Source organism: Vipera berus (assembly GCF_964194415.1).
Source record: "Vipera berus genome assembly, chromosome: 12".
Taxonomy (NCBI): Eukaryota; Metazoa; Chordata; class Lepidosauria; order Squamata; family Viperidae; genus Vipera; species Vipera berus.
Window position 1 is genome coordinate 21515338 of NC_138215.1, and position 26394 is coordinate 21541731.

General features: G+C 45.8%; 1 protein-coding gene across 1 annotated transcript in view; it reads right to left on the bottom strand.

The window, feature by feature from the left end:
• The window catches only part of UNC13C (unc-13 homolog C), a gene marked incomplete at its 5' end in the record, with an annotated part of 53614 nt that overhangs the window by 17073 nt on the left and 10147 nt on the right, over window positions 1-26394 (bottom strand). The window contains 13 exons of the mRNA XM_081337037.1: window positions 329-462; window positions 1352-1480; window positions 1695-1784; window positions 2394-2462; window positions 3376-3576; window positions 5085-5252; window positions 5795-5910; window positions 6112-6281; window positions 13081-13222; window positions 15934-16161; window positions 16808-17027; window positions 19766-19834; window positions 25477-25555. Of these exons, the coding sequence (XP_081193163.1) occupies window positions 329-462; window positions 1352-1480; window positions 1695-1784; window positions 2394-2462; window positions 3376-3576; window positions 5085-5252; window positions 5795-5910; window positions 6112-6281; window positions 13081-13222; window positions 15934-16161; window positions 16808-17027; window positions 19766-19834; window positions 25477-25555 (1815 nt within the window). The remainder of the gene's footprint in view (window positions 1-328; window positions 463-1351; window positions 1481-1694; window positions 1785-2393; window positions 2463-3375; window positions 3577-5084; window positions 5253-5794; window positions 5911-6111; window positions 6282-13080; window positions 13223-15933; window positions 16162-16807; window positions 17028-19765; window positions 19835-25476; window positions 25556-26394) is intronic.

The window sequence follows — 26394 nt, forward strand, 5'->3', positions numbered from 1 at the left end:
CTGGGATCTTAAGTCAACTTGGGCAGAGAGGAGAAACCGGGGATGTTTTGCTGGGCCAAAGGAGGGGAGCCCAAAAAGTGACTCCAAGGCCCCTTTGGCAACCATGAAGAAAGGACCTGACCTAACCTGACAATAAAGGAGCACTACTGCTGCCAAGGGAACTGGTGCGTTCCTCCCCTCGGGAGGATGCAAGGGTGGGTATTCTGAGGGTCTCCCAATACACTGGAGTGAGTTGCAGAAAAGCCTTGGCTTGCAATATGAAGTCGGAGGCAAGTGGGAAGGGAGGTGAGGGATCTTAGCTCAAGAATGTTGGGCTTTCTCGCCTTACTGGTTCAGGACAGGAGTGTAGGTAGCTCCATCTTCATCAATGATGGTGATCATTAGGGTAATGAGCTGGGTCCAGAAATCCAGATTCTTAATTGTTGGACCTTGTTCCTCCCGAGGAATATCTTGCTTCTTACCCTGTTGGCCAAAATGGGGGAAATGCTGCATCTGAGCTTTTCATTTCCAATGATAAGCAGCCCCGCAGAAAAGACTTTCCAGGATTGCTATTCTTGGCAACTCCTCCTCCTCCTCCACCACCTCTCGAGGCCTCAGAAGGATCTCTGCATAAATACTTTGTGTCTGCTCAGAAGCTTCCTCTTGAGGCAGAGTTCTCCTCTTAGGCGAGGAAGTTGCCCAGCTGGGCTTTGTTTTTGTTACAGAGCTGTTCCTGGCTGGTTATGCACCATCAAGTCCATGTTGCCTCTCAGCAACCACATCGATATAATTTTGTACAATAAAATATTGTACTGGCTTGCTCTCTTAGTGGCGGTGGTTCTTTGGTCAGGCTGTTTGTTTGGCAGTTCCTGAACTGAGGTTTTCTTTACTTCTTGATTGTTGGTCTGATGTCAATCTAGGTGTCAATCTATGCTCATCTAGGTGTTGAAGGGTTTTGGAGTTTTTGTTCCTTTCTGGCGTCTTTATTGTCTCTTTTGCACAGTATTTATTTATTTATTTATATTTCATATTTCTTCACCACCCATTTCCCTTGCATGTAGATTTTGTTTATGTCTGTCTGTTTATTGATGGCCGATTTGTCAGAGTGCCAGTCTGAGAGCTGCCAAACAATCTAGTGGTAAACAGCCCAACCAAAGAACCACCAAGACCATTAGAGTTCAATAGACTAACCAGGTCCTTAGGAGAAATTTAATACTCCCCCACTCCTTGGTCTTCCAGTATGGATAATTTAGTTGCCAATCTCCTGTTTTCTGTGCTCTTTAAAACTGCTGTAAAGGGAGAACAGGACCCAACTTCCCTCTAAGCACACCTGATGATTCTTGAGCAGAAAAAGCGAGGAGAAGGCACTCACCTGGTCTATTAACTGAGCATACAGGTCATGGCAGTTATCAAATATATATCTGTACGTGGAATCCAAGCAGGCCCGGACACAGTCCTTCACAACAGTGCTGGCTCGAGGAGGACTCGGCAGCTCTAGAACCTAGACAGGGAGACACAGAACTGACTTACAGGCTTCTCCACTGTTTGCAGCAATTACAGTTTTGGCAACTTACCAGACGTGGGAGGTCTCCAGCAGCAAGGAGATGGTTCCCTTCCCTTCCACTGGCTTTATTCAAAATTTAAGGCCAATATAAAAAAAAATCTGGAAATGTTGTGGACTGGTATGGAAACGTCTAGGAGGGAGCTGAACTTACTTTCAGGCGAAAAAATGCAATGCTTGTCAGGAGATCAACAGTTGATTTTAGGTCCTGAAGCCTCTCAGGACTGCTGGCAGGAAAATTATCCTGTAGGTGAGCAGAACCAACAAAGGTAAAAGCCTGTATGGCAGGCAGCCCCTTTAGCCAGCGGGAGAAGCCCAGCTTGCCCATCAGCAGTGGGTGGAAGAGCTGCCCTAGGCTTCTACCCACACTTCTGGATAAAAGCCAAGACATCCCAATCCAGTGCCCCATTACAGTTCCCCTCCTTCTCAGCTGGCACAGCTAATCAAGGCTTTAGCCCAAACCTGCAACCTTCCCATGAAAGGGGGGCACATAGCTTCCAGTGCCCCCATAGGTCCTACACAAGTCAGCCAGACTGGGCTGAGACAGACTATTCCCCAAAATCATCTTACTCCCCATAACCAGCTTTCTGCTTTCTCCCTGAAGAGAGGGAAATGGAGAGCTAAGAGTTCAAGTCTCTCAGATGCCATGACTAATTGGTGCTTTCCCACAGCTGCAGAGTGGAAGACAGACTGTCAACAGTGTGACTTGGCCCACCAGCTACTCCATCACGGGGCAGCCGTCTGCCTGAGCTAGGCTGCGATCAAAAGGGCTGGTTCTCCAGAGAGTGGGGAGAGGCTCCAGCCTTCTGTGCAGAAATACCCATGTGCTCTGGAAGAAGGAAAGCATACCTACCCTGTACTTAGAGAGATCAATCCTCAAGGAATTGTGCAACTGATCCAGGAGTTTGATGAACTTTTCTCTCTGCATGGCAAACACATGGAGTTGTCAGGAGCAGAGGGCTATAGTGGTGGCCCACTGACTAGGAGCTCCCAAGAGGGTGAATTCTATCCTGCTATCCCCAGGAAAAACTGGCCTGGGAAACGACCGATGTGAACATCTGCCCCAATTTCACTGAGAAGCGCCATCTTCCTTGCTATGCCAGCCTCTTTTGTGGAAACTAGTTTGCTGGCTATAATTGGTTGTGGTTGGAGAAACAAAATCCCAAGTCAGTAGTCAAAGTCGGGAGCAACAGTGGGCCTCCAGAAAAGCTCAGATGGATGCATCATATTTTCCCCACCCAATGGCCAGGCTGAAGTAAGTACTTCCTAAAGCCGCAGCTGCCTTCAGGCTTTGGTTAAAAGGTTGTCCTTCAGAGGAAAAGTGCCTCTTCAGCACTCGGCATGCCATGCTAGAGAAGGCAAGAACCAAAAGGAATATATTCCCGATCAGGGGGTCTCAACTGGGGGATAGTCTGTAGGACAGAGATTTGAGAAGCATGTGAGCAGGGCTCAGCCTGGCAGTCCTGAGCAGGGACAGCAATGGAGCCAAAGAAGAAACATTGCAAAAAGAAAAATGCTTGCTAAAATATATAAACAACACTAAAGGAAAAGCATTTGTCCCTCAAAAAGACAATGCACAGCTTCATCGTAGCACTTCTGCAAGGCACTGGAAGGGGCCTTCTTCAGACCAGGAAGCAGGACTGAATCCTTTAGGGTTAACTGAACTGATCTTAGTAAAAGGATGTGTTTTAATGGATTTGTTTTATTCTCATGGATGAACACTTATGACTGTTTTCTATGAGTTTTTAATTAATGTTAGAGCTTGGGGGGAAAAGAAACGTTCCTGTAAACCGGAATACTGACTGTGAGGAGCAGTAGAGGAAAATCGCACTTACCCCAAAGTTAGTGGCAGCAAATCGATCAGAAGCAGAGACGCTGGTGGTGGCTGTGGTGTGAGCATAGAAAGCATTGATGTTGGCTAGCAAAGTGCTCATAACAGCTGGAACACCAGGGCACATGTATTTGGAAGACAGGCAAGAGAAGTGCCTGAAAGACAAACCAGGGAGGGGGATGCTATCCAGAGGGGCCAGGTATCTCTTGGCAATAAGACCAAAGGGCTTAAGTACCCCAGGCCTGTAGAAACACAGCTTTCTGTCGAGCTGTCTGATTTTGTTCTTACTCCTGGCTCTCAAAAGTTCTCCCATGCAAGGCTTTGGATCAAGACCTGCTTGTTCTCTGAGTAGAACCTTGCCAGAGGATGGTCCTCAAGCAGGCTGCAGACCCATCCTGGGGTCAGCTGGTATCCCCCAGAGCAGCAGGTCTGCCTAAATCTGCCATTCAGCCATTGAGCACCCAAGAGAAATCCATTCACAAGCACAGCATTGGGCAGTATGTGTCTCTCTTTCTCATCTTGGGATCAAAGACTGTAAATGCTGCCCAGCACCAGCATTCAAAGGCTAAACCATAACAAAGGTTCCCTTTGGGTAAACTGCCTTCTGCAGTCAGCCAATGTCCTTGGTGGAAGCGCTGATTAGGAGGGGCTTGGCTGCATTGAAGAAATTCATTAGTATAACCAGAATAATGATTTAAAATGATAAAGCCTTTACAACAAGCTTTATCTTTCTCCTGGGCACAGCTAAAAGGGTGTCGCTCAGAACCTGGGCTTCAAGACTGAAATAAAATAATTTGGTGTGTCAAAACCATTTTTCAAAATGGAGGCAGGCAGACTTCTTTGCCTTGCTGGTCTCCCTGAAATTCCGACAATTTAGGCTGTGTGTGGACATCATAAATACCTACATGTTGAGAACCACCAAGAAACCTCAACTGTTTCCATATCATCTTCTTGAAGAAGATGAGGATGATGAACTGGAATTTCAGTGCTGCCTTCTTGTCTACTTCTAAATGTGAACAGCCACACTCACTCCATTAAAGTACCGAGAGCTCTGTAAATGAGCTCGATAGAGAGGTCTTGCTCAGACTAGGTAATATTGGCCAATTCATGTGAAGGAGCAGGACATCTCCCTTGAACTGTATGAGAGGTTACTTTAGGCTTGTTAGGGTTAGTAGATGCCTGCTTCCTTCTCTGCACATCTCCCTGTCAAGTGGATATTCTCAGCGCAAGCTTCCACCTGATCTTTCCAGCTGGCAGCATTATGGCCTTGCTAAAGTGAGCAGCTGACAAGGTGCCATACTCTTGCAGACTCGATCACACACACACACACACACACACACACACACACACACACACACACACGACACCTTCACACTTTGAATGCTGCCTCATGCCCTAGCTTGGATAGTGTTGTCCTCTGCACTGGGCCACTGAGAATCTGAGATCCTGAAGAGAGGATTCTGGACAGTTTGGCCTAAAGGAAGCAGCTGAGGATCAGGGGAAAGAGAGAAATCTGCGTTTCCATATCTACAGAGTCCCACTGTGACTGGGCAGGCTGTGCACTCTTGTGCTAGGGACTTCCAAACCAAGATTTTCTCAGCCCCTGTTGGAACCTAAGGAAGACTGAAGTAGTCAGCTGCTCTCAGTAAAGAGAAGCCTTTGGAAACCCCTGGAGGCAATCCACCAGCCCACTGATTGAAGATGGGATGCTACTTGCGTCATTGCTTGGTAGATGTTTTCAACTCCGTAGCGCATAGCAAATTCATCCACAATCTCTTGTGCAGCATCATCAAAGTAGACTTTCCAGGCATCCTCTCCTCTGACTGCTGGGATCTGAATAGCTCCACCTGCTTTCACCTCAGTCAAGTAGTGGAAGAGGCTCTGAAAGAAGCACATTTTTCATTTCAACCAGAAATCTCAACTTCTGGCTACTATCAGAGAAGATAGAATTACGTTATGCTTAAGTTTTCGTTTTCTTTTGTTGCTGGGCACCCCCGATTCTTATCCTGGGCACTTGGGGGAAAGCACTCCAGTTTCCAACCGTCCTTGCAATGTCTGCCCAATGGCAGCAATAGCACAGCCACCCCAGACAAGGGACAGCCAAGAATGCTTGCAGGAGGCCCTCCTTCAAGAAAGGGAAGGGCTCGTCTCTTCAGCTCACCCTGGGCTTTGCTGGGGTGCTGGCCCAGGGCTTTGGCCCCTTGGCCTTACAGTGAGGCTCAGCCGGCCGTACTTTACCCCAGCACTTCTCCATACCTAGCTGGGATGCTCCTTCCTCCCCTTACCTATCAGGTGGAGGCTATAACCCACAGAAGGGTGACCCAACTCATTTCCACCAGCTGCCAATGGAATATAACTGCAAGGGCTGTTGTCTATGGGGATGTGCTGAAGGGAATGTGCTGAAAACCATTCCTACCACATACTTCATGTAAGCAGGTGTACTGCATGTGATATGGAGCGACCTTCTCTTCCCCTTTGATTTCAACATTGAGTTTCAGCCGAATGGCCCCAGAAACGGCAGATTTATCAGTGCGCTTATCTAGCAAACAAGAAGAAAAGAGATATGTTGGCTGTCACAAAGACCAGGAAGAGAAGAAAGTAAAGTGCCCTGAGGCAAGTTCCAGGTTCTGGGGTCAGGGAATAGCGTGGCTCTCTAGAATTCCAGAAAAAGGGTCTGCCCAGATGTTGTGGGTGCTATGAGAAAAAGGCTGGATTCCTTTCAGAGACAGGAATCACCTACCCAGATTGTACCAGACATCCATTTCCCCACTCAGAGTTCTGACATCGATGATAGTTTGTCCCAAAAAGTCATCCGATTCTTTTTTGAAATGCTGCTTCACTCGTGACTTAATATCATCATCTTCATCCCAAACTCTGACTTTTATTCTGTCTGTGGAATTGTGGCATTCACTGCAAAGGAAAGGCAAGGAAAGTTCAGGGGCTGGCCAAGAAGGATCCCCTTCCCCTGCTCCCTGAGAATCTGGACCCTACCACTTCTTTACCTTTGTTAAGGAGTTCCCATGGACAACCAGCACCATGGTCAACCCAGGCTGAGGGCATCACCAACCAGGGCCAGGACAGACAAGTGCTGGGTTTCCAAACTCACTGGACCACAAGTCCGCTAGCTCCCTTTTGCTTGGGGCCAGGGAGGACCTGTGTAATCTCGGGCAAGACATCACAACATCCCAGGAAGGGCCTGGCCCGGCAAGTCTTTGAGTTCAAGCTTTCGAGACACTCAACCCATCTCACAACGTTGACTGGGCATGACAAGCAACTACTGCAACTACTGCATGAGGCTTTCTAAACACAGGAAAATTTGGGGGACACATGGCGAGAGAAAACCAGAGCCAGCCTATCGGGTTTGGAAAGCCTACGACTGGAATCCCAAAGAGAGAGGTGGGCTGGGCTGGGCTGACAGAAAGCAGCAAACACCCTCCCTCCCAGTCACCCTCCCTCCTTCCTTGCATTTTCTGACTCAGCATCTGGAGCAATAAATCCAAAGGAGCTAATTGGAGCAAAATGCAAATGTGTTTGGGTTTAACTCTTGATCTCTTAGGGGAAAGAATTTTCCTTTGCTTATTTGTGGAAAGTAATGTATGTCCTCTCTCACCCAAAACATTCAGAGAACAAATCTAGGTCACTGCATAAATAACTCCATTACTGTGGTTCTTTCCAGCCACTTATCATTAATTAGACCTCTGGTCTTCCAACAACCACATGTCTTCTGTAGCCCCAGGCATGGCTCTCCAGATGAAGAGGTGGTGGAATTTTCAAGGCCTAGGCCTGAGAAGGAGAAGTGAAAGCATCTCTCTCTCTCTCTCTCTCTCTCTCTCTCTCTCTCACACACACACACACACACACACACACACACACAAAGAGGAATTCCGGGGACCCTCTCTGCCTGGACCCTCAAAGGTTTCTGTATTGAAATGCTGGTCTGGACATCAGCCTTGTGAAGTTCTGGGAGAACAGAGTCCTTGTTGACCAGCTGCTGGTCTGTCCTGGAACCCTTTGCCTCAGGGCCTCTTTGTGCTGCACCTGTCTCACGGATGCTATCCAAGGGCCAAGCTCCTAAATGGATTTATCCCTCAGAGCGCTGGTGCTGCTACCTGTTTCCAGGATTAGCAGCATTTTTGCACAATCAATTGTTCCGCACAATGAATAATTGAAGAAGAAAAGACTGCATTTCTACCATATCTGGCTGAATACTCTTCTAGGGGGAGCTACAGCCAAATGGGGAGGGAACTCTCTGCTAAGCACACCAGGCAGCAGCCTTACTGTTTTGATTCGAGGCTTCAACAGGAATCAAATTCATTTACCATTTTTTGAGAAGACAGTGTGTGTGTGGGGGGGGGAACAGCTCCCTTTCCAAAAGAACCAACTTGCTTATTTGAGACTTCCACCCACCCACCCCACATGGCACAAGACACCAAACAAACAGCTGCTAAAATGAACCACTCAAATTTTCTGGAAGACCCAGCTTGCCACAAGTCCGGTGGGACGCTTGGCTCTCTGCAGCTTGCTGAGTGGAATCATTAAGAGCTTCCACTCCTTTGGTGTTTTGCCAGAGAGGGCTTTTTCTGGCTCCCAACCATTCAAAATCCAGGCTCTGCCCATCGCCTCAGGTTCAGGCTTTCTTTGGAGATTGCATCGGAGGTAAGAGACTGCGGTTTATGAAAAGGAGCATTTCCTTCCATCCAGCCTTGAGAATTTCAGCTTTTAAACCCTTTCACCTCCCTGCCTGAGCAACCCGTTCACAGAAGCCACTCTGCTTTGTGTTACTAGCATTCAACATACCATACACTGGACTGAGTTGGATTTAATTTTGCTGCATGTGTTACCCTGAAACCTCAACCTTCCCACCCCTCTCATTCCTCAAACAAGGAACAGCTCCACCTGCCCTGTGTTTCTTCTCTGAATACCTTTCCTGCCCACCGTCATCTATTCTGCCAACCCTGGATTAGAAATAGATACGGCCTTTGGAAAGGAAGAAATCTCAGTGAACATGATATTTTACCAATTCCTAGGGAAGGAAATAACATCAGTTCACAGACCCTGCAGCTGTTTGCATTTGGTGATCCATTTCATTTAACACACTTTTATGACTCTGCCAGCAGCCGCTTACGCATCTCCCATCTATCACTAAGCCGATTATGACTGAGCTGAACGGCAGTCCAAACGAATGCGCAAGACAGCATGAAGGCACAACAAAGCACTTGCAGATCATTCTGTGCATTAATAGTTATTAAATTGTAGTAGGATCTCCCCTTTGAATGGGGTTTGGGCAATCCCCACTAGCCTAACCTGCTTTACGCCAGCCAGGCCAATGGAACTGGACACAGGGGCATGAAGCCTGTGGCTCCGAGGGGCCCTTCACTCAGGCCTTGAGATCTGCAGTCCTTGCAAAGGAGCACAGTGGCACCTGAGATTTTTCAGATCCATTATAACTGCCTCTACTCCAGTTCCTCACTGGATTCCAGGATTATTTTGGCTGCCCCATTTCTGCCAATGCCTTGTTCCTCTCCTTTTTTTTGCCCTGACCTACAAATGGCTACCATGGAAAGCCTGGACTCCTGAAGGCTGTGTCACATCTATACAAAGATAGATTTCATCCAGAACTCCAGAAGACTGTGAGACGACAACAAGATGCCTATGCAGGTTCTGCTGATAGAAAGTAGTCACCGGAGATAAAAGCAAATGGCGGGCTTGCCATTTGGACAGAGTAGCTCTAGCAGAAGAGGTAAGCCCTGCAGTCCACTGGCGTTGGGGCAGATGCTCCAGGGTTGCTACATGGAAGTAAGTCATGCTGCAATCCCTCAGTGCAGAACATGAGGGGACACACACACACACACACACACACATACCAGGCGCTTCTTATTGGGAATTCTGGAAATGTCAAAGATCTTTAAAAAAAAACCTGGGAAACAAAAAAGAGCCTGACCAGCTTGCCAGTTTGGATAGTCCTATTCTGTGGGAATGGAGAATATTTCCTTTCCACTTCAATACCTTGCTCCCCCCCCCACTGGTTTATTTTTGGAAGCCCATGTGCCCAGTACCAACTTTGCACTATATTTAGAAGAAGTGAATAAGTGAATTCTAGAGGACCATCAATTGTCCTCAAGCTACAGTGAGAAGCAGGTTCAAATTACCCACAGAGATCTTCCTCTTTCCTTACCACTGAGACACTGGAGTCCCACCAGCCCCATCATTTAAAAAGATCTGGACAACTCAGATTCCTTCCAAAAGATGCTTCCACTTAGGGTCTCCAGAGTATCAACATCCGAGGCATCAACAGTATGTAGAAGAGGTTTGGAGTAGCAGTTCCCAGGGTTTAAAAAGAGATCTGCCCCACCAGTGTAGTAAGATGGAGGGTTTGTTGTCACTGTGTGTTGGGGGGTGGGAGCACAAAGGGAGGCTCAGCTAATCTCAATGTATACATAGTTATACTTTGACAATAAAGATTCATTCATTCATTCATTCATTCATTCATTCATTCATGAAAAGGAGACCAATCAATATACCGAGCACACCAAGGAGGGTTCTGAGCCCATTTTCTTTCACTTTCATCCTTAGCTGGATGTGGAACACAAAAGAAGCAACATCTTCACTAGGATGCTTCACTTGCTGGTAACATTTGCCTTTTCTACCAAACCAGAATTCAGTCAGTTGAACGCCTGCCATGTGAAGCGATAACTTTTCTCTTGAGAGCTTCAAACATAGGGCAGAGGCTCATCTGTTAGAGAGGCTCTTGTGGCTCCCACACTGAGTACGGGGTGAGCTGGATTGCCTCTAAGATCCCTCCCAACTCCATGATTCCATGGGTTGCATATTCAAACACATATGCCATTAGATTAAAAAAGGATGAAATAGGGATGAAAGAAGGATCAAAGGTTAAAAAAGCTAGATTGACAGAATATTTTTCTCAATACAATAGCCACAATTCTTTCAAAACAAACATACGATTATTTGAAGAGCAAGCAGGATCAAAGATACAATTTGCATAATGTAAAATAAATCCATACTTGTAATCAGAAAGCTGTACATTCTAAATCCTTGGCCATTTACTTTAATCTCTCATAGATCATGAATACACTGAGAGATGTTACAGTTGAATGACATCACCATTCTGAATTTAAAGCCCACAACAGTAGCTGAAATAACTGTTTTAGAACCAGTGTCTTTTCTCCCACAGCAATCAAAACTGGTGGAAGAGCCCCTCTCATATTTCAGCATGTCTCAAAGGGAATCCTCGCTGGTTTACAGAGGATCTAGCATTAAATCCTGAAAGTTAGAGCCACTGATTTTCCTGCAGTCAACAGACTGCCACCCAAGGCACACAAGTGCCTGCCGAGGATCTGTTTTGTCATTTCTTTGCTCTCCTGCCAGCCTGGATAGAATCTTAGCCCAGGAGGGGACAGTCTAAGCAATGGGTGGCACAAATCATCTGTCACAACTGCCAGGGCTCAGGCAAGGCACAACCACACAACACTCTTCAGCTGATTTGGAAGGGAAAAAGCGATTCCTACCCTCTCAGAGATTGGCTGGAAATGATCACCTTTGATTAGTTTGCATGATTCCCTTTCGAACCAATTCAGAGAATCCCCATTCAGAATTCTCCAAAAGCCAGGATTAATACTGGCAACCTCACTTCTTTCAATAGTGGGCAACTTTCAAGGGGGTTCCCAAGTGCCAAGAGGCCATGTGGAAGACCACCAGGATGCCACGAGGCCTCTTTTTACCCCTGGCTTTTAGAAATCTTTTTCATCAGAAACAGTTAATGCCCAGAACAGCCGCTGATGGATGGCAAGCATCACTTGGGAGGGAAGGAGGAAGGAAAGAGGGAAAGAAAGCGATGATCTGTGTACACAACATTGCTTAAAGCAAATTCAGAGAACTGGGATTTTCTTTCTTGAGCACTACGGGGCAGTTCTCTGCCATGCAGAGAGAAAGGAAGGCTTTCTATTGCTCTGGGTTCGTACTGCAGGCAAATAGGAACACCCAGGACAGTCTTTTGAATGCAGCATTGATTCCTCTTTGGATTCTTCAGCAACATTTCAAGGGAAAAACTATCCTGTCCACCACCTCTTTGACTTCACAGGGAATAGGCCCAAATCCCTTCTGCAGAAATCATCACTCATATATTTTATAATTAAAGAGCAACAATTTGGTCAGGGAGCTCTCAACATCTTCCACTAATCTCAGCATAAATTCCCCAATATTCACTGGAGCTTATTCTCAATTAAGTTCTCAAAGATGATCCTACTCTTCCATTATTCAACAGTGTATCTTCAGGATGAATACTGGGGCTTATTTGCTCCTTTTTTCTTCCATGGCTAAGTCTATCTCCCTCTCCAACTAGGAGAAATGCATTCTGAATACCCTCTCTGGTCTCCCCCCCCACTGCCGTTTGCTCAAAGCTTTAGCTGAATTATCTGGCTGCTTTTAATCTTTGTTTATGAACGGGTGCATGTATGTCAATTACATCAACCAAATGCTGTCACTTTGTTTTTAAAGGCTGAAAACATGCTGCTACAAGGCTGGCATGATGCACTGCCAATTTCTGCTGTAACACACAGAAAGGTTTTTCCCCAAGGAAAGCTGTTTATGTGAAGCAGAGATGCAGCATATGTTCCCTCAAAGCTTGGTTTCACAACTCTCCTGCTTTCACCAATTTCCTGATTTGGGGGGGGTGGGGGAGGAGGGAGAGCTAACACAATTAGCTCAGAATAAATGTATTGGTGGAAAGAGTAATTCATGGACTTCAAAAGCACCACTGTTTGTGTTATTTGAGATAATTAACAATTATTTGTCTATTTTAGAGTGAACAGCCAGTGGGGTGGAAACTGTTACTGGTGCCATATGGGAGCTCCGGGACAGCCAGCCAGCCAAAACCCACTGAGAGTCAGTAAAATACCACCGCCAGCTAAGAGAGGGGCAGCATTGCAGGGAAGCCAACCACTGCTCTGAAGCACCTGCAATGGGGTTTGTACTGGGTCACTGTCCCAACTGATCTTGAGGGCACCCAGAATGACTGCAGGACAAAACCTCCCTCTGTTTCCTAAGACTTGCCAGACCATGGAGAAATAAGGCAGCGCAGGATCTCCTCCAGGAGTCAATTGGTGCCCAGCTGCAGGGAGACCCCCACTAGGCCCTCTCTTCTAGCTGAGTCCTAGGTGGCCCTTTCTGCAGAAACATTCCATGGTCTATTCAGAGAAAAAGCAATCTAAAACACAGTCTACACACAACCATCCTGGATAACCACCATGCTATAGTGAGATTGTCCTTCTCCTTAAATTAAACTAAAACTGTAGAGACACTCAGTGGCTGGTAGAGCTACTGATGTTGCAGATGAAGCTATGACTATATGTATCACAATTGCATTTTATGTCTAATAAAGAAGAAAAATAATCAGCATCAGCTTCAAATGAGCTGTGTTTTCTAGTCTACCAAGCTTGACCGTTTTCCTGGCCAGGAAATGAAAAGATGGAAGAGGCAGAAGAACCTATGTTCCCATTCTCCAAAATTAGAATGTGCACAGCTCCTTGATTATTGTGACCTTTGAAGAAGAAGAAACAATATTTTGACTGTAACTCAGCTGAATGAGAAAGACCAAGGCTTTTTGTACTGCCCAAGTGATAAACATGCAAATATACACCATCAATAATGGTAGCAAACAAGAACACAGAAATCCCTTATTTTTAGTACTCACAAATAAAACTTTTCATCCCATGTTGGATTCAAGTTTCCAAAGATAGTCCTTGTTCTCCTTTTCGTTTTGCCAATTTGCACAGTAACGTATGGATCACTGGAGCCAGTTTTGTCTTTTGCTTGCAAGCCTTGGGCACAAAGCACTGTAAGAACGAGAAACAGCTGAATCCGACTGGCACATCAGGATTGGCCCCAACCTATGATGCTCCTGGATGCAATGGGGGGGGGGCGAGAGCACAAGCTTTGCATCCCAAAGGTCCCAGACCCTCTGCCTGATCAATCTCACTAGGGAAAAGTCAAGCAATAGACAGAGACCTTCCGATGGAGACCCCAGAGCAGCTGCCAGGTCAAAGAGACCAGTTGAAAGTCAGTGAGAGAAGGCAGAGGTCAAAACAAGAGGTACAAGAAAAGGAATTGTGCCTCTCCACCCATATCCCACTAGTCCAGCTCTCTCCAGGTGGGGTGGATTATTATCAACAGAAAGCCTTCAGTTGGAAAACCCTCCCTTGTCCCTCAGGAAGGTGGGATAAGTCAAAGCTACAGGATATTTTCTCCCCCTCATATCCCAATAAACCCTTCAAATAACTCACTCTCAGGAGGAAATGACAGGATCTGCCCTGGGGCAAGGCACAAATTCCAGATCCCGTTTCTCCAATTTGCAAGCCCCACTGAAAACTCTCCCATTACAGATATCAGAAGTTATGCTAGCTGGTGTGTGCTTATGCTGCTATAAATATAAATACTTGTCAGCTGCTTCTTCCATCACAATTCTTAACAAAGCAAATTGCTCAGCCAGCAGCAAGCTGAGGCCACTGAAAGCTAGAGCTGCACCACAGCCCCCACCTGTCTCTCCCTTCCTCTCAATTTCTAGTATTAATTTTGCCTGTATTATTTACAGCATCCAGGCACTGCCGGGCAGCCACATTTTGAACAGTCCCTGCAGGACAGTGAGCTGATTGGATGCCCTCTCAGAGAAGTGTTGGCTCACCATGTCCCACTCCCCCAAGATCCGCTTGAATTGGGAAGATCAGGATTGGTTTAAACTGCTCAACAAACAGTCAACCTGGAGCAGGAAGGGAGCCCGGTGAACAGCAGCTGAAAGAGACTCCCCAGCTAAGGAGATGGGGGTTGGACTAGATGACCTCCAAGGTCCCTTCCAACTTATTATTATTATTATTATGAGACCAGCTGGGCAGGCTTTTAGTTTTTTATTTTGCGGGCTCTGGGTCTGCTCTTTCCCATCGTGTCCTGGAGAAAAAGTGCCACTTTTTATCAAGATCATCATTTCATCCAAGCAGATGAGCCAAGGCCCTGCAGCCTAAATAGTCTGTGATGGAGTAGCAAGTTGGAATGACCTTGGCAGAGCGGGCACCAAAGGGCCAGACAAGAGGGAGAGCAGTCCACAGCAGAAGGGATTCTCTCTTACGTTCTGAGGCTGTAAAAGTGAGGGCAGGAGAATTGTACTTCCAGACTTGCAAGATTCTGCCAATGTAGATTTACAGCAAAGCAGAATTCACTTATCTGGCTGTTTCCTGTCTGGTTTGTCTGATAAAGCTGGCAGCTGATTTTGCTTTTCAGGGTCTGTTCCTTCTTAGCAAGTCCTGGAGCTTGGCCAGAATAAGAGACAGTTCATCTCCAGGGCACATTTCCTCCCCTGCCTACAAAGTTCTTGAGACCCAGGCCTGCTCCAAGATGAAGGGCTCCATGGCAATTAGCTGATGCTCTGGTTTGTCTTCCCTGCTGGATACTTTGATTTTACTAGTGAAAAGTTATCCCTGGTTGGGCAGCCATTGCTTTGGGATGGGCCTTTGAGATAGATCCCTTCCAATGATATGATTCCATGGAACAAAAGAAGTGGAATCTTCTGTAAATCCAAGAAACAGACAGCTTTCCCTTCTCCCAGTTTTGGCTACGAGACCCTCCTGGGCTTTGTCCATCTTCATGCCAGATTCATCCATCCCACAACCAAAATCCATTACACTCTACTTGAGGCTCTTCCTAAAATTGTTATTATTATGGTATCATAATAGAATATGTTCATTTCCACAGTATTCTTTTGTGTGAAACTCTGGATACATTCCTACTGCAGATCTCTTATGTGCTTAATTAAGGACTGGGTTTACGTAGTTTCACAACTTAGCAATAAAATGGGTTTACATAAATAAATCAACCAGCTATTAACTATCTGTCAGTTAATATGGTTATGCAGAATGATAAGAACCATAAGGTTAATATGGTCTCTACAGAAGAGACACATTTCTCATAACTTACATTCAGTTTCAGACAATGGAGCATTTCTTCCCATAAAGTAAAGTTACAGATAATAAGGTATTATGAAAGGTGGAATGTACAGTAAATGTCGTAAAGAAAAGAGAAGATAACTTGATTTAGCACAAGTCTCTCTGCCAGAGGTGATAGCAAACTGGAATTATGCCAGAGCACTGACAGCAAGAGGAGATTCATGCCAAAGCCCCTGGAGTATTTCCATCCTCCCTTGTGAGCTTGGGGCTGTATAAACAAACCTCTAAGTGGCCAATGGATTTATCTGCTAGAAAGGGATGAAAGTTTTTATGCATGAGCTGGAAAGGACCAAAGAGGCCATCTGACACCCCTCCCCCCCCCAGGCCAGTGGAGGAATCCATTAAACTATGCCCAATGGAGGGGGAGGTACTTCCAGTCCAAGTGAGCACCTCCAGGGAAGGGAATTTCTCTCCGCTCTCCGCAGACTGATCTGCTACTCAACCCCATCAAAGGACTCTAGTTTGGTTTGGTTTTTCATTCACAAGCCACAAGGTAGTTTGCTGGACCAGATACAAAAAGACAACTGGAGAAAAAAGCGGGTGAACTATCACACCTGTGATTGTTACTTTTGCTGACCACTTGGAGGTGCCATCCAGGACACTCTGTTTGGCCACCTTTGTGTGCTTTGAGAACTCTTCCTTTGAAACCTGGAACACCTCCCGGATCAGATGAAAGATCTCTGGTTTGTTTTTCTCCCGAATTGTCATCTGCTCCTTCATTGCTGTAATGATGCTCTGGGTCTTATCTTCAGCCCCGTGCTTTGAGCTCTTCTCTGCTGCCCCTGAGGGAATACCATAATAATCATATTACATGCCATAATTTATGGATCCAGTCATTAGGAAGGGTTCCTGAAACCTCAGAAATAGGTCCTCTGGTCCATCCTCTCCTTGGATTTTAGAGGGCTGATTCCCTGGACACCAAACACAACAAAGATCCCCAGGAAATGCCATTATTGATGCTGCTGCCAAGGCTCACCAACAGGAACCCAAGCGGAAGAGCTTTAAAGTCCCTGTTTTGGCTTGACCATAGGTGGGGGGCACTGAGGTCTGCCTTTTGTCTTTACTGAAATGACAGGAATCCATGGCATCCACAGGGCTTTGACTTGATCTCAGCTGATCCTGCAGGAAGCAATAGCCGTAAATGGGTGGGGGAGAGAGGAGCAATTCAAGGTAGAGAGTGCCTAACCCACTGAACCACAAAGGAGGTGACCACCCTTAGCTGACTCTCTTGGGCTAACCCAGCTGGTGGGTCAATTGTTTCATGAACCAGACAATTAGAAAAGTGAGTAAATCCTGGAGCTGGTAGAGGCAGCTCCCATAGTGTCAGTCAGCACTAACAAAGGCTGCCTGTGGCCTTTTTTCCCACCCCAGGATGCCCACAAAATGGTCCCCCTGCTAGAAAGAAAGAGGGGGCACCCCAAGACTCACGCTGAAGGCAGTCGGCATTAAGGAGGTCTTGGCACTTCTCATGGCATTTCACTCCACACTCACTGCATCTCATTCCCTGTCGGGCAATGCCCCAGAGCAGCCCTTCACACTCGTAGCAATAGGTGGGGGCTGTGGCTGTCCACACCTCAAAGTAGTGTGGAGTGGTCAAGGACATGGGGTAGATGAGCGCCTGCAGAGTCTTTTTGAAAACGTGCAGTTTCTGTAGGAAGAACACAACCATCAGGGGATTGGAGAGAGGAAGGATGGGAGAGAAAACGGCCACTGGGTGCAGAGGCAGCCATTCTCAATTGGTTGTTACTGATTTAATTAATTTGTCCTGTCCCTGCCTATTCTTCTGAGTGTGGCTTCAGCCAGATGTACATACATGTATGTGCAATCCTCACACACACACAGGTTACAATTCTTTATTGGCCAAGTGTGATTAGACTCACAAGGAATTTGTCTCCAGTGCATAAGCACACTTTTATAGCAGGAAGGGGAATCTAGGAATCATTTCAGCCGAAAGTGGCTTCTGCATGGTGGCAGGGCAAGAAAGCTGGGTACAGCATCGGTGTTGGGTTGGTTTTCTACCTGCCCTTCCTTTGGGGTGGGGGGGATTATCTTCAGTTCAAGGCCAGCTTCTTTTTACCACTATGCAGAAAGGCATATGACTATATGCTCTGCAGCCAAAGATGGAGAAGCTCTATACAGTCGGTAAAAACAAGACCAGGAGCTGACTGTGGCTCAGACCATGAGCTTCTCCTTGCAAAGTTTAGGCTTAAACTGAAGAAAGTAGGGAAAAGCACTAGGCCAGTCAGGTATGAATTAAATCATATCCCTGTTGAATATACAGTAGAGGTGACAAATAGATTTAAGGAATTAGATCTGATAGACAGAGTGCCTGAAGAACTATGGACAGAGGTTCGCGACATTGTACAACAGGTAGCAACCAAAACTATCCCAAAGAAAAAGAAATGCAAGAAAGCAAAATGGCTGTCTGAGGAAGCTTTGCAAATAGCTGAGGAAAGGAGGGAAGCGAAAGGCAAGGGAGAAAAACATAGATATGCCCAATTGAATGCAGAATTCCAGAGAATAGCTAGAAGAGATAAGAATGCCTTCTTAAATGAACAGTGCAAAGAAATAGAAGAAAACAATAGAATAGGGAGGACCAGAGATCTTTTCAAGAAAATTGGAGAGATGAAGGGAACGTTTAATGCAAAAATGGGCATGATAAAGGACCAAAATGGCAGGGACCTAACAGAGGCAGAAGAGATTAAGAAGAGGTGGCAAAATTACACAGAAGAACTATACAAGAATGAGCTTAACGTCCCAGATAATCACAATGATGTGGTCACTGACCTCGAGCCAGACATCCTAGAATGTGAGGTGAAGTGGGCCTTAGAAAAGCTGAGCAACAACAAAGCTAGTGGAGGTGACAGTATTCCAGCTGAGCTATTCAAAATCTTAAAAGACAGTGCAGTAAAAGTGCTACACTCAATTTGCCAGCAAATTTGGAAAACTCAACAGTGGCCACAGGATTGGAAAAGATCAGTTTACATTCCAATTCCAAAGAAAGGCAGTGCCAAAGAATGTTCAAACTACCGCACCATTGCACTCATTTCTCATGCTAGTAAAGTCATGCTTAAAATCCTACAAGCTAGACTTCAGCAGTATGTGGATCGAGAACTACCAGAAGTACAGGCAGGATTTCGAAGAGGCAGAGGAACTAGAGATCAAATTGCCAACATACGCTGGATCATGGAGAAAGCTAGGGAGTTCCAGAAAAACATCTACTTCTGCTTCATTGACTATGCTAAAGCCTTTGATTGTGTGGATCATAACAAACTGTGGCAAGTTCTTAAAGAGATGGGAGTACCAGACCATCTTATTTGTCTCTTGAGAAACCTATATGCGGGTCAAGAAGCAACAGTGAGAACTGGACACGGAACCACTGATTGGTTCAAAATTGGGAAAGGAGTCCGGCAAGGCTGTATACTGTCGCCCTGCCTATTTAACTTATATGCAGAGCACATCATGAGAAAGGCAGGGCTAGATGAATCAAAAGTTGGAATTAAGATTGCCGGAAGAAATATCAACAACCTAAGATACGCAGATGATACCACTCTAATGGCAGAAAGTGAAGAAGAACTAAAGAGCCTCTTGTTGCGGGTGAAGAAGGAGAGTGCAAAAGTTGGGTTGAAACTTAACATTAAGAAAACCAAGATCATGGCAACTGGCCCTCTCAATTCCTGGCAAATAGATGGGGAAGTAATGGAGGTAGTGACAGATTTTGTTTTCCTGGGCTCCAAGATCACTGCAGATGGGGACTGTAGCCAAGAAATTAAAAGACGCTTGCTCCTGGGGAGGAAAGCCATGGCAAATCTAGACAGCACACTAAAAAGCAGAGACATCACCCTGTCAACAAAAGTGCGTATAGTCACGGCTATGGTCTTCCCAGTTGCAATGTATGGCAGTGAAAGTTGGACCATAAGAAAGGCTGAGCGCCAAAGAATTGAGGCCTTTGAACTATGGTGCTGGAGAAGACTCCTGCGAGTCCCTTGGACTGCAAGGCGATCAAACCGGTCAGTCCTAGAGGAGATCAATCCTGACTGCTCTTTAGAAGGCCAGATCCTGAAGCTAAAACTCAAGTACTTTGGCCACCTAATGAGAAGGAAGGACTCACTGGAGAAGAGCCTAATGCTGGGAAAGATTGAGGGCAATAGAAGAAGGGGACGACAGAGAATGAGGTGGCTGGATGGAGTCACTGAAGCAGTGGGCGTGAGCTTGAATGGACTCCAGAAGATGGTGGAGGACAGGAAGGCCTGGAGGAATGTTGTCCATAGGGTCGCGATGGGTCGGACACGACTTCGCAGCTAACAACAACAAGAAAGGCAGGCCTCCCACCCAAAGTCCAACACTGGTGGAAGCCTCAGAAAGAGGCTCCATTCTTCTTCTTACCATCTCATTATTCAGGGATGTCCGGACAAGCATGGCCAGCGAGACCCCCGGCTTCCGGGCAGCCAGCGTCTGTCAAAGGCAAAAGATATGGGCAGTAAAAAGTGGCAGGGCAAGAAGGAAACAGCAGCCTAGAACAAAAGCTGCTCTCAAAATCCTGCCCAAACCTTGTTATGGTTCCTGAGCTCTGGGTCAAGTAGAAGGTTCCATTGGGGACAATGGGCAAAAGTCCTCATAAAGGCTGCATCATGCCCCCCTCTTTACCACCTGAAAATCCTAGGACAAGTCTAAAGAATTTGCAGCCAAAGTGCGGTGGCGACTCGGTCATTCCTATGAACCCAGGCAAAAGTGATTGTTTTAAGCCAACTTGGGGCTGGCAGGTTCCGCAGGGCTAGACATCATACTTAGCCCAGGTCCAGTTAGCAATCAGGACTAAAGGCCTTTGCCTGGGATGGCATCTCCCTGGAGGACTGATGCCCTGTTCAGCTGCTCCTCCTCTGAAGCAGCTGTCCAGCAACCAGGGTAATGGCTGAAAAGATGCAGAAGAGACACTTCCGGCCTTCCTAGGTCCGTGAAACATAATCACTAGTGCAGAAACAATACTGTAAAGCAGCAGGAAAGCCACTCCACCATTTTTGAGAAACATTGACATTATTTTTAGCACCTTTCACAGATATTAAATCACTTCACATCTTTATAAAATCTGTGATGTATAATTTGAATACTGGAGCTCATAAGTATGATGAATACTGGAGTATATATAGTATAAAAGATTGAAAATATATTTTATTTGGACAATAGTTATAAACATATTAATTCAATTTCATTTAAAATGTTCGTGTTTTATTACAAATGGACTACAAGCTGCTGACAAAATGTATTAGGTAGCATCTGTTTTACTTTTATTATTGACAGAAGGAGAAATCAGAAAAATTAATACCAAAAACAAATAATGTTAAAACAATAAAAAATTACACATTGTGGGCCTTTTTCTCCACATTACTGATTCAGAATGGATTGATTTGCAGGAAAAATCCCGGGAAACAGGTAGGGGAGGGAGAGGCAAGACCAGGAAGGCTCCCCGCCCTCTCAGAGGCTGCTTCACATCTTCCGGAGCAGCAGTGATATTACCCACAGCAGTGAGAGCAGAGGTCTTTACACCTCTCCTTCTCAAGCTGCAATGCAGGGTCAGACCAGGAGAGGAACAATCACTTTGAGGGCATTCGTGGATCTCAACACCCTGAGAGCTCTCCATTGCATCTCCTCCATCTCCTCAATGGCCAAATGGATAGCCGGTTCACCTTCCATCCCTGTAACCTTATCTTAAACCTGGGATGACCAGACTCTGAATTCTTCAGCAGAAGGTCAGTAATTCACTGTCAGCTTGCCAGCTTTAATAAATTGTTGTTGTGTTCTTAGCTGAGTTTTCTATCATACATGATTAACTCCACACATAATTATTTATTTATTTATTTATTTATTTATTTATTTATTTATTTATTTATTTATTTTATTGCATTTATATACCGCCCTTTCCCTGAGGACTCAGGGCGGTTTACAGGGAGTTAAAAATCAACCATACAAAAGTTAAAACCCAATTTAAAAAAAATATTAAATCAACCCTGTACTATTAAAAACCCCAATTAAAATGAATGTCTCCTCAGCCTGGGCCCGAGAGCTCAAAGAGCCAGGTCTTCAGGCCCCGGCGGAATGATCGGAGGTCGGGAGCAGTCCTCAGCTCCACCGGCAGCTGGTTCCAGAGGGCAGGCGCCCCCACTGAGAAGGCCCTATCCCTGGGTGTCACCCGCCGGCAATCTCTTACCGGCGGGACCCTGAGCAGACCCTCCCTGTGGGAGCGCACTGGGCGAAGGGCGTTTGATGCCGGCAGCAGGTGTTCCCTCAAATACCCCGGACCCAGGCCATGTAGGGCTTTATAGGTGATAACCAGCACCTTGAATTTCACCCGGAGGGCAACCGGAAGCCAATGCAGCTCGCGGAGTAGAGGTGTTACATGGGAGTATCGGGAAACCCCCATTACAACTCGCGCGGCCGCATTCTGCACCAGTTGAAGCCTCCGAGTGGTCTTCAAGGGCAGCCCCATGTAGAGAGCGTTACAGTAGTCCAAACGGGAGGTCACAAGCGCATGAGTAACTGTGCGTAGGGCGTCTCGGTCCAGATAGGGACGCAACTGGCGCACCAGGCGAACCTGTGCAAAAGCCCCCCTGGTCACGGCTCCTATGTGATCTTCAAAATTGAGCCGTGAATCCAGGAGGACGCCCAAGTTGCGAGCCCTATCAACGAATGATCTCGCCCAGCGGCTTCATATAGATGTTGAACAGGAGAGGCGAGAGAACCGACCCCTGAGGGACTCCACAAATGAGAGGCCTCGGGGCGGATCTCTGCCCTCCCGTTTATTTATTCTTACTTTATGAGGTAAAGTAAGAATAAATCACTGGCATGTTGTTATTTTGTTTATTTCATTATTGTAGCAATATAAATGAATTAATCTCACACGCTTTTCTTTACAAATTCTTGATGATTTAGCTGGTTTGTGGTGCTAACTCAAAATGAATTCCCCTTGCTAATGATTAATTATGAATATTTCTATTTGCTTGTCACCTTCCATTTTTCAGCCAAGGACCAGGGCCAAGAGAGCAGAACACAAAGGTGGGGGAAAAACTCCAGAATATGACTGAAAACTACAACAGAGGCTAGGAGGGGATAGATGGGTGATGTGTACATCAGTGCACACTGGAAAGAAAGTGAAGGAGAAGAACTCTCCCACAGGAAGACAAAGATGACATGGCAGGCAGTGCTGAAACTCAGTGGGATGATGTCTGTGACTGGCACAGAGGATTGAGTCTCCAGTTTGTTCCAAAGGAACAAAAGAAAAACAGAAATATTGCACTCCATATAAAGAAAATATATACTTGTACAGAATTAAGAATTTAAGTTGAAACTATTTGGGCAAGAACAGGAGGAGAGAAAAAAGTGACATTGCTGTGAGAGTTTATTGCTGACCATCTGGACATCCTTCTGCCTCAAGTGATCAGGTTTTCTATAGGGGCAGTTCAAATTATCTTGACATCTGCTGAGAATTTTACTCTATCAAGAGTCAAAGATCCAACCAATCCTTATCTTCTCTCACTGGCAACTTAATTTATCAAGAGATGTATCGGTTTCTTTAGACTTAAATGGTTCCAATAGCTATGTTTGAGTCTCTTTGCAAAGAGGCATGTAAGTTTACATAGGAGGCACCCCACCCTGATCAAGCAGTCATATAAATTAAATAAATAGTTTCCAAAGCCAACCGTTTATGAGCTTGGATTATGATTAATAATAATCGCCTCCCTGACAAGGAAAATTGCCTTTTCTTTCTCTACCTTTAATTTTGTGCCATGCTGACACCACCTTGCTGCTGCTTATCTGGCCACTGCAAGGAGTTCACAGGAAAGTCATGGATCTTTGTGATTAATGGTCTGCCAAGGCTAGTGGTGAAGCAGATCCCACTTTTGCCCAAGGACTGACAGGCTAAGAATTGAGGCTGGTCACCTTTGCCATGGGGACCAAAATACAAAGACCACCACCCAAAGCTTCCCAGGGGTGTCTCAGCACATTTCCCCCTGCCTTTCTGCCAATGGCTGTGCCCAGGAGAGATGGCAGAAGGCTGGCAGTCTGGGCCTTTTGGCAGGCCGTCCCCTCCAGACAGGAGGGCTTCCTGCCCCAGGGAGCTACGCAGGGCAGCTCTGAATCCCTCTGGCTATAAGAGGCTGTGCTGGCCAGCAAGCCCTGCCGCCCCAGATGTCTCAGAAGCAGATTTGTTGTCCTTTGTGGCCTGGCCAGGTTTCACATCCTCCCCAAGCACCATTAGTGGGAAATGGGCATCCAGAGCTCTGGCTTTCTACAAAGTCTTCAGTCTCCCAGGGCAAAGTCAGCTGATCGTCCAAGAACTTCTTACCTAGGCACAGGTTGCTCAGAATTGAAAGCAGCATCTCTGCAGTCTGAAGATGTGGGGGAAAGCCATTTATCTTTAATTTTAATAATGAATAATAAATATTCCTCCTCATAACACATCCATCCCCTAACATCAAAAAATGGTTCTCTATCATGGCAGGGAGTAAATACAACAAGATGGCCTGGAAAACAGTGAAAGATGCAATTTTCTCCAGCATCAACTTCATGGGAAACTTGCTAGCTGTCAGCAAAATGTTTAGAATCCACCGGCAGCCCTCTCTGTTGAGGGAAATTCTGTTGTTTCCCCCCTCTTGCAAAATTAAATTTGCATAACCCTGTCTACTGTCCCCCCCCTCCCCCATGTTTGGAAAACCTTGAAAGGATCAAGCAGAAAATCCCCTGCAATTTCTGGGAAAACCAGTGTGATTATCTATTTGTTCATCCAACATGACTCCAAGCAAGCAAGGCTGATACCAACAAGAAACAGAGTGTGTGTCAGTGTGACTGGCTATTTCTCTTTTTGAAGTTCTGGGTCACAGATCTTATTCTCCCACCCTGAGCATTGTTGAGACCCACCCATCTCCAATTTAATATCATCCACAGCTCTGATGAGCAGCTGCCCAGTCATTGCTTCAAGTGATCCTGGCCCCAAAACAGATCCCTGCAGAGTCCAACGATCACTGCTGCATCCGCTTTAGCTGCAGCTAACTCAGCGGGAGAGAAGCTCACCCTGATCCAGCAAGCCAGGAGCTCCACGTGGACCCCTGAAAGAACGAAGGCTAATCTCTCACATGCACCTGCAATCAGCAGGCTTCTGGGGGGACTTAAGCTGTTTTTAGGGCTGAGACAAATCATTTTTAAGGCAGATTTTTACATCTTCAAATCAATTTGAAACCAAAGCATTATTGCGGAAAATGTCCTATTTGCAGTGAACAGTTGCCCTGGGATAGAACTTTTGGGAAATGCCACACATGAATTGTAAAATTTCACAACATCAAGCAATAAAATCACTTACCATTGCCTGGAAAATCCAGCATTGATAGAAAGAATTAGGAAAAGCATTAATAGTCAGATATTGTAAGGACAATGACATACAATGATTAATATTTCTACAGCCATCAAGGCTGCCAAAATACCACAGTTAAATCCTACCTTATTTTCGCCCCTTGAAAAATCTTCAAGTGGGTAACTGAACTGAATCTCTTAGCTATCTCATGTTTTCCCTGTGAGCACCACTTAAATTCACTGAACATTCGCACTTACGACTGTTGCAAACTGTTGCAGCAGCCCCCACATGATTACAATTTGGGTGCTTCGCAATGGGCTTGAATTTACACTCAGTTGCTGCGGTCTGTAGTCATACAATCACAATTTGCAACATTTTTTGATGGCTCCTATCATGTATTGACTTACAACCATAACGATTTATGACAGAAATTCCTGTCTCCGTGTGATCCTCAGTGGAAGGCTACTTGTACTTCTGCGGCCACCTATCCTGACCAACCATAAAACCCAGAGGCCTCTGCCTGTCTCCAACTAAACAGGCGAGAATAATGGATTTTGTTCTACGGAGGCCTCATTTGTAATCTGCTGCTCTTGCCCCCAAGTCTTCCCAATGGATGAGCAGTTCAGGCTCCCTCTTCTCCCTGGCTGGGCTCCACAGCAAGCAGAGAGTAGCCGCGATTAGCTAAAGCATGGGGGGTGAGGTGTTACTCATCACGTTACTGCATTAGTGCGACAGCATGCTGCCAGGAACTCACCACATCTCTGATGACAGGGAATGTGTTCTTCCGTCGCAGGTCTGGCATGCTATCGATCCCGTACAGAGCACTCCCAGGGCTGAAAAGGTGAGAAAGTGGGATGGATGCATGGAATATACCAAGATGTATGGCTCATATGGAAGAAAACCACACCAGTGTTAAAAGTCACAGACTCCTGTAGTCCCTTGAGACGTTTTTGGGAAGCATTTAAAAATCCTCAGAACTTTTGAAATTAGAATACCTTGGCCTTTTGAATTCAAAAGGACCACAATGAAAGTTCATACACTGCTGTTGGTTTTTTGCTCCTTCCAAAGTGGCCTTACCAATGAACTATTAAGCCTCTTCCATATCTTTCCCAGAAAAACTCTGTGGTGTTTTTTCCTTGCATCCAAGATCATAATCAGAGGCTGGAGGAGAGACATTGCTGTAGAATTGACATTGCTCTGCACAGTGTTATGGAAAAACAACAACAACAACATCCTTGGAAAGGACTCGATAGGTATACAAAAATGCCAAATCCAGTCTGAATATCTGTTTGGGTTTGAATGCAGCAAAAACACCAAGTTGACAAAGTTCTTGAAAATGAACAGGTCAAGATCCTATGGAACTTTCGAATCCAAACACACAGACATCTGGCCCACAACACTGGGCCAACGACTACTGGAGAAAAGAAAAAAGTCTGGTTCACTGATATTGCAATATCAGGTGATGCACGAATTGAAGAGAAACAGCTAGAAAAAATAATGAAATACCGCGATCTGCAAACTGAAGTTGAGTGATTGTGGAGGAAGAAATCAATGGTTGTACCAATAGTAATAGGAGCCCTTGGAGCAATACCCAAAGGACTGCCTAAATACATGCAAATTTCAAACTTATTAGACCTGAGTATTCTGACTTTGCAAAAAACCACCCTACTCG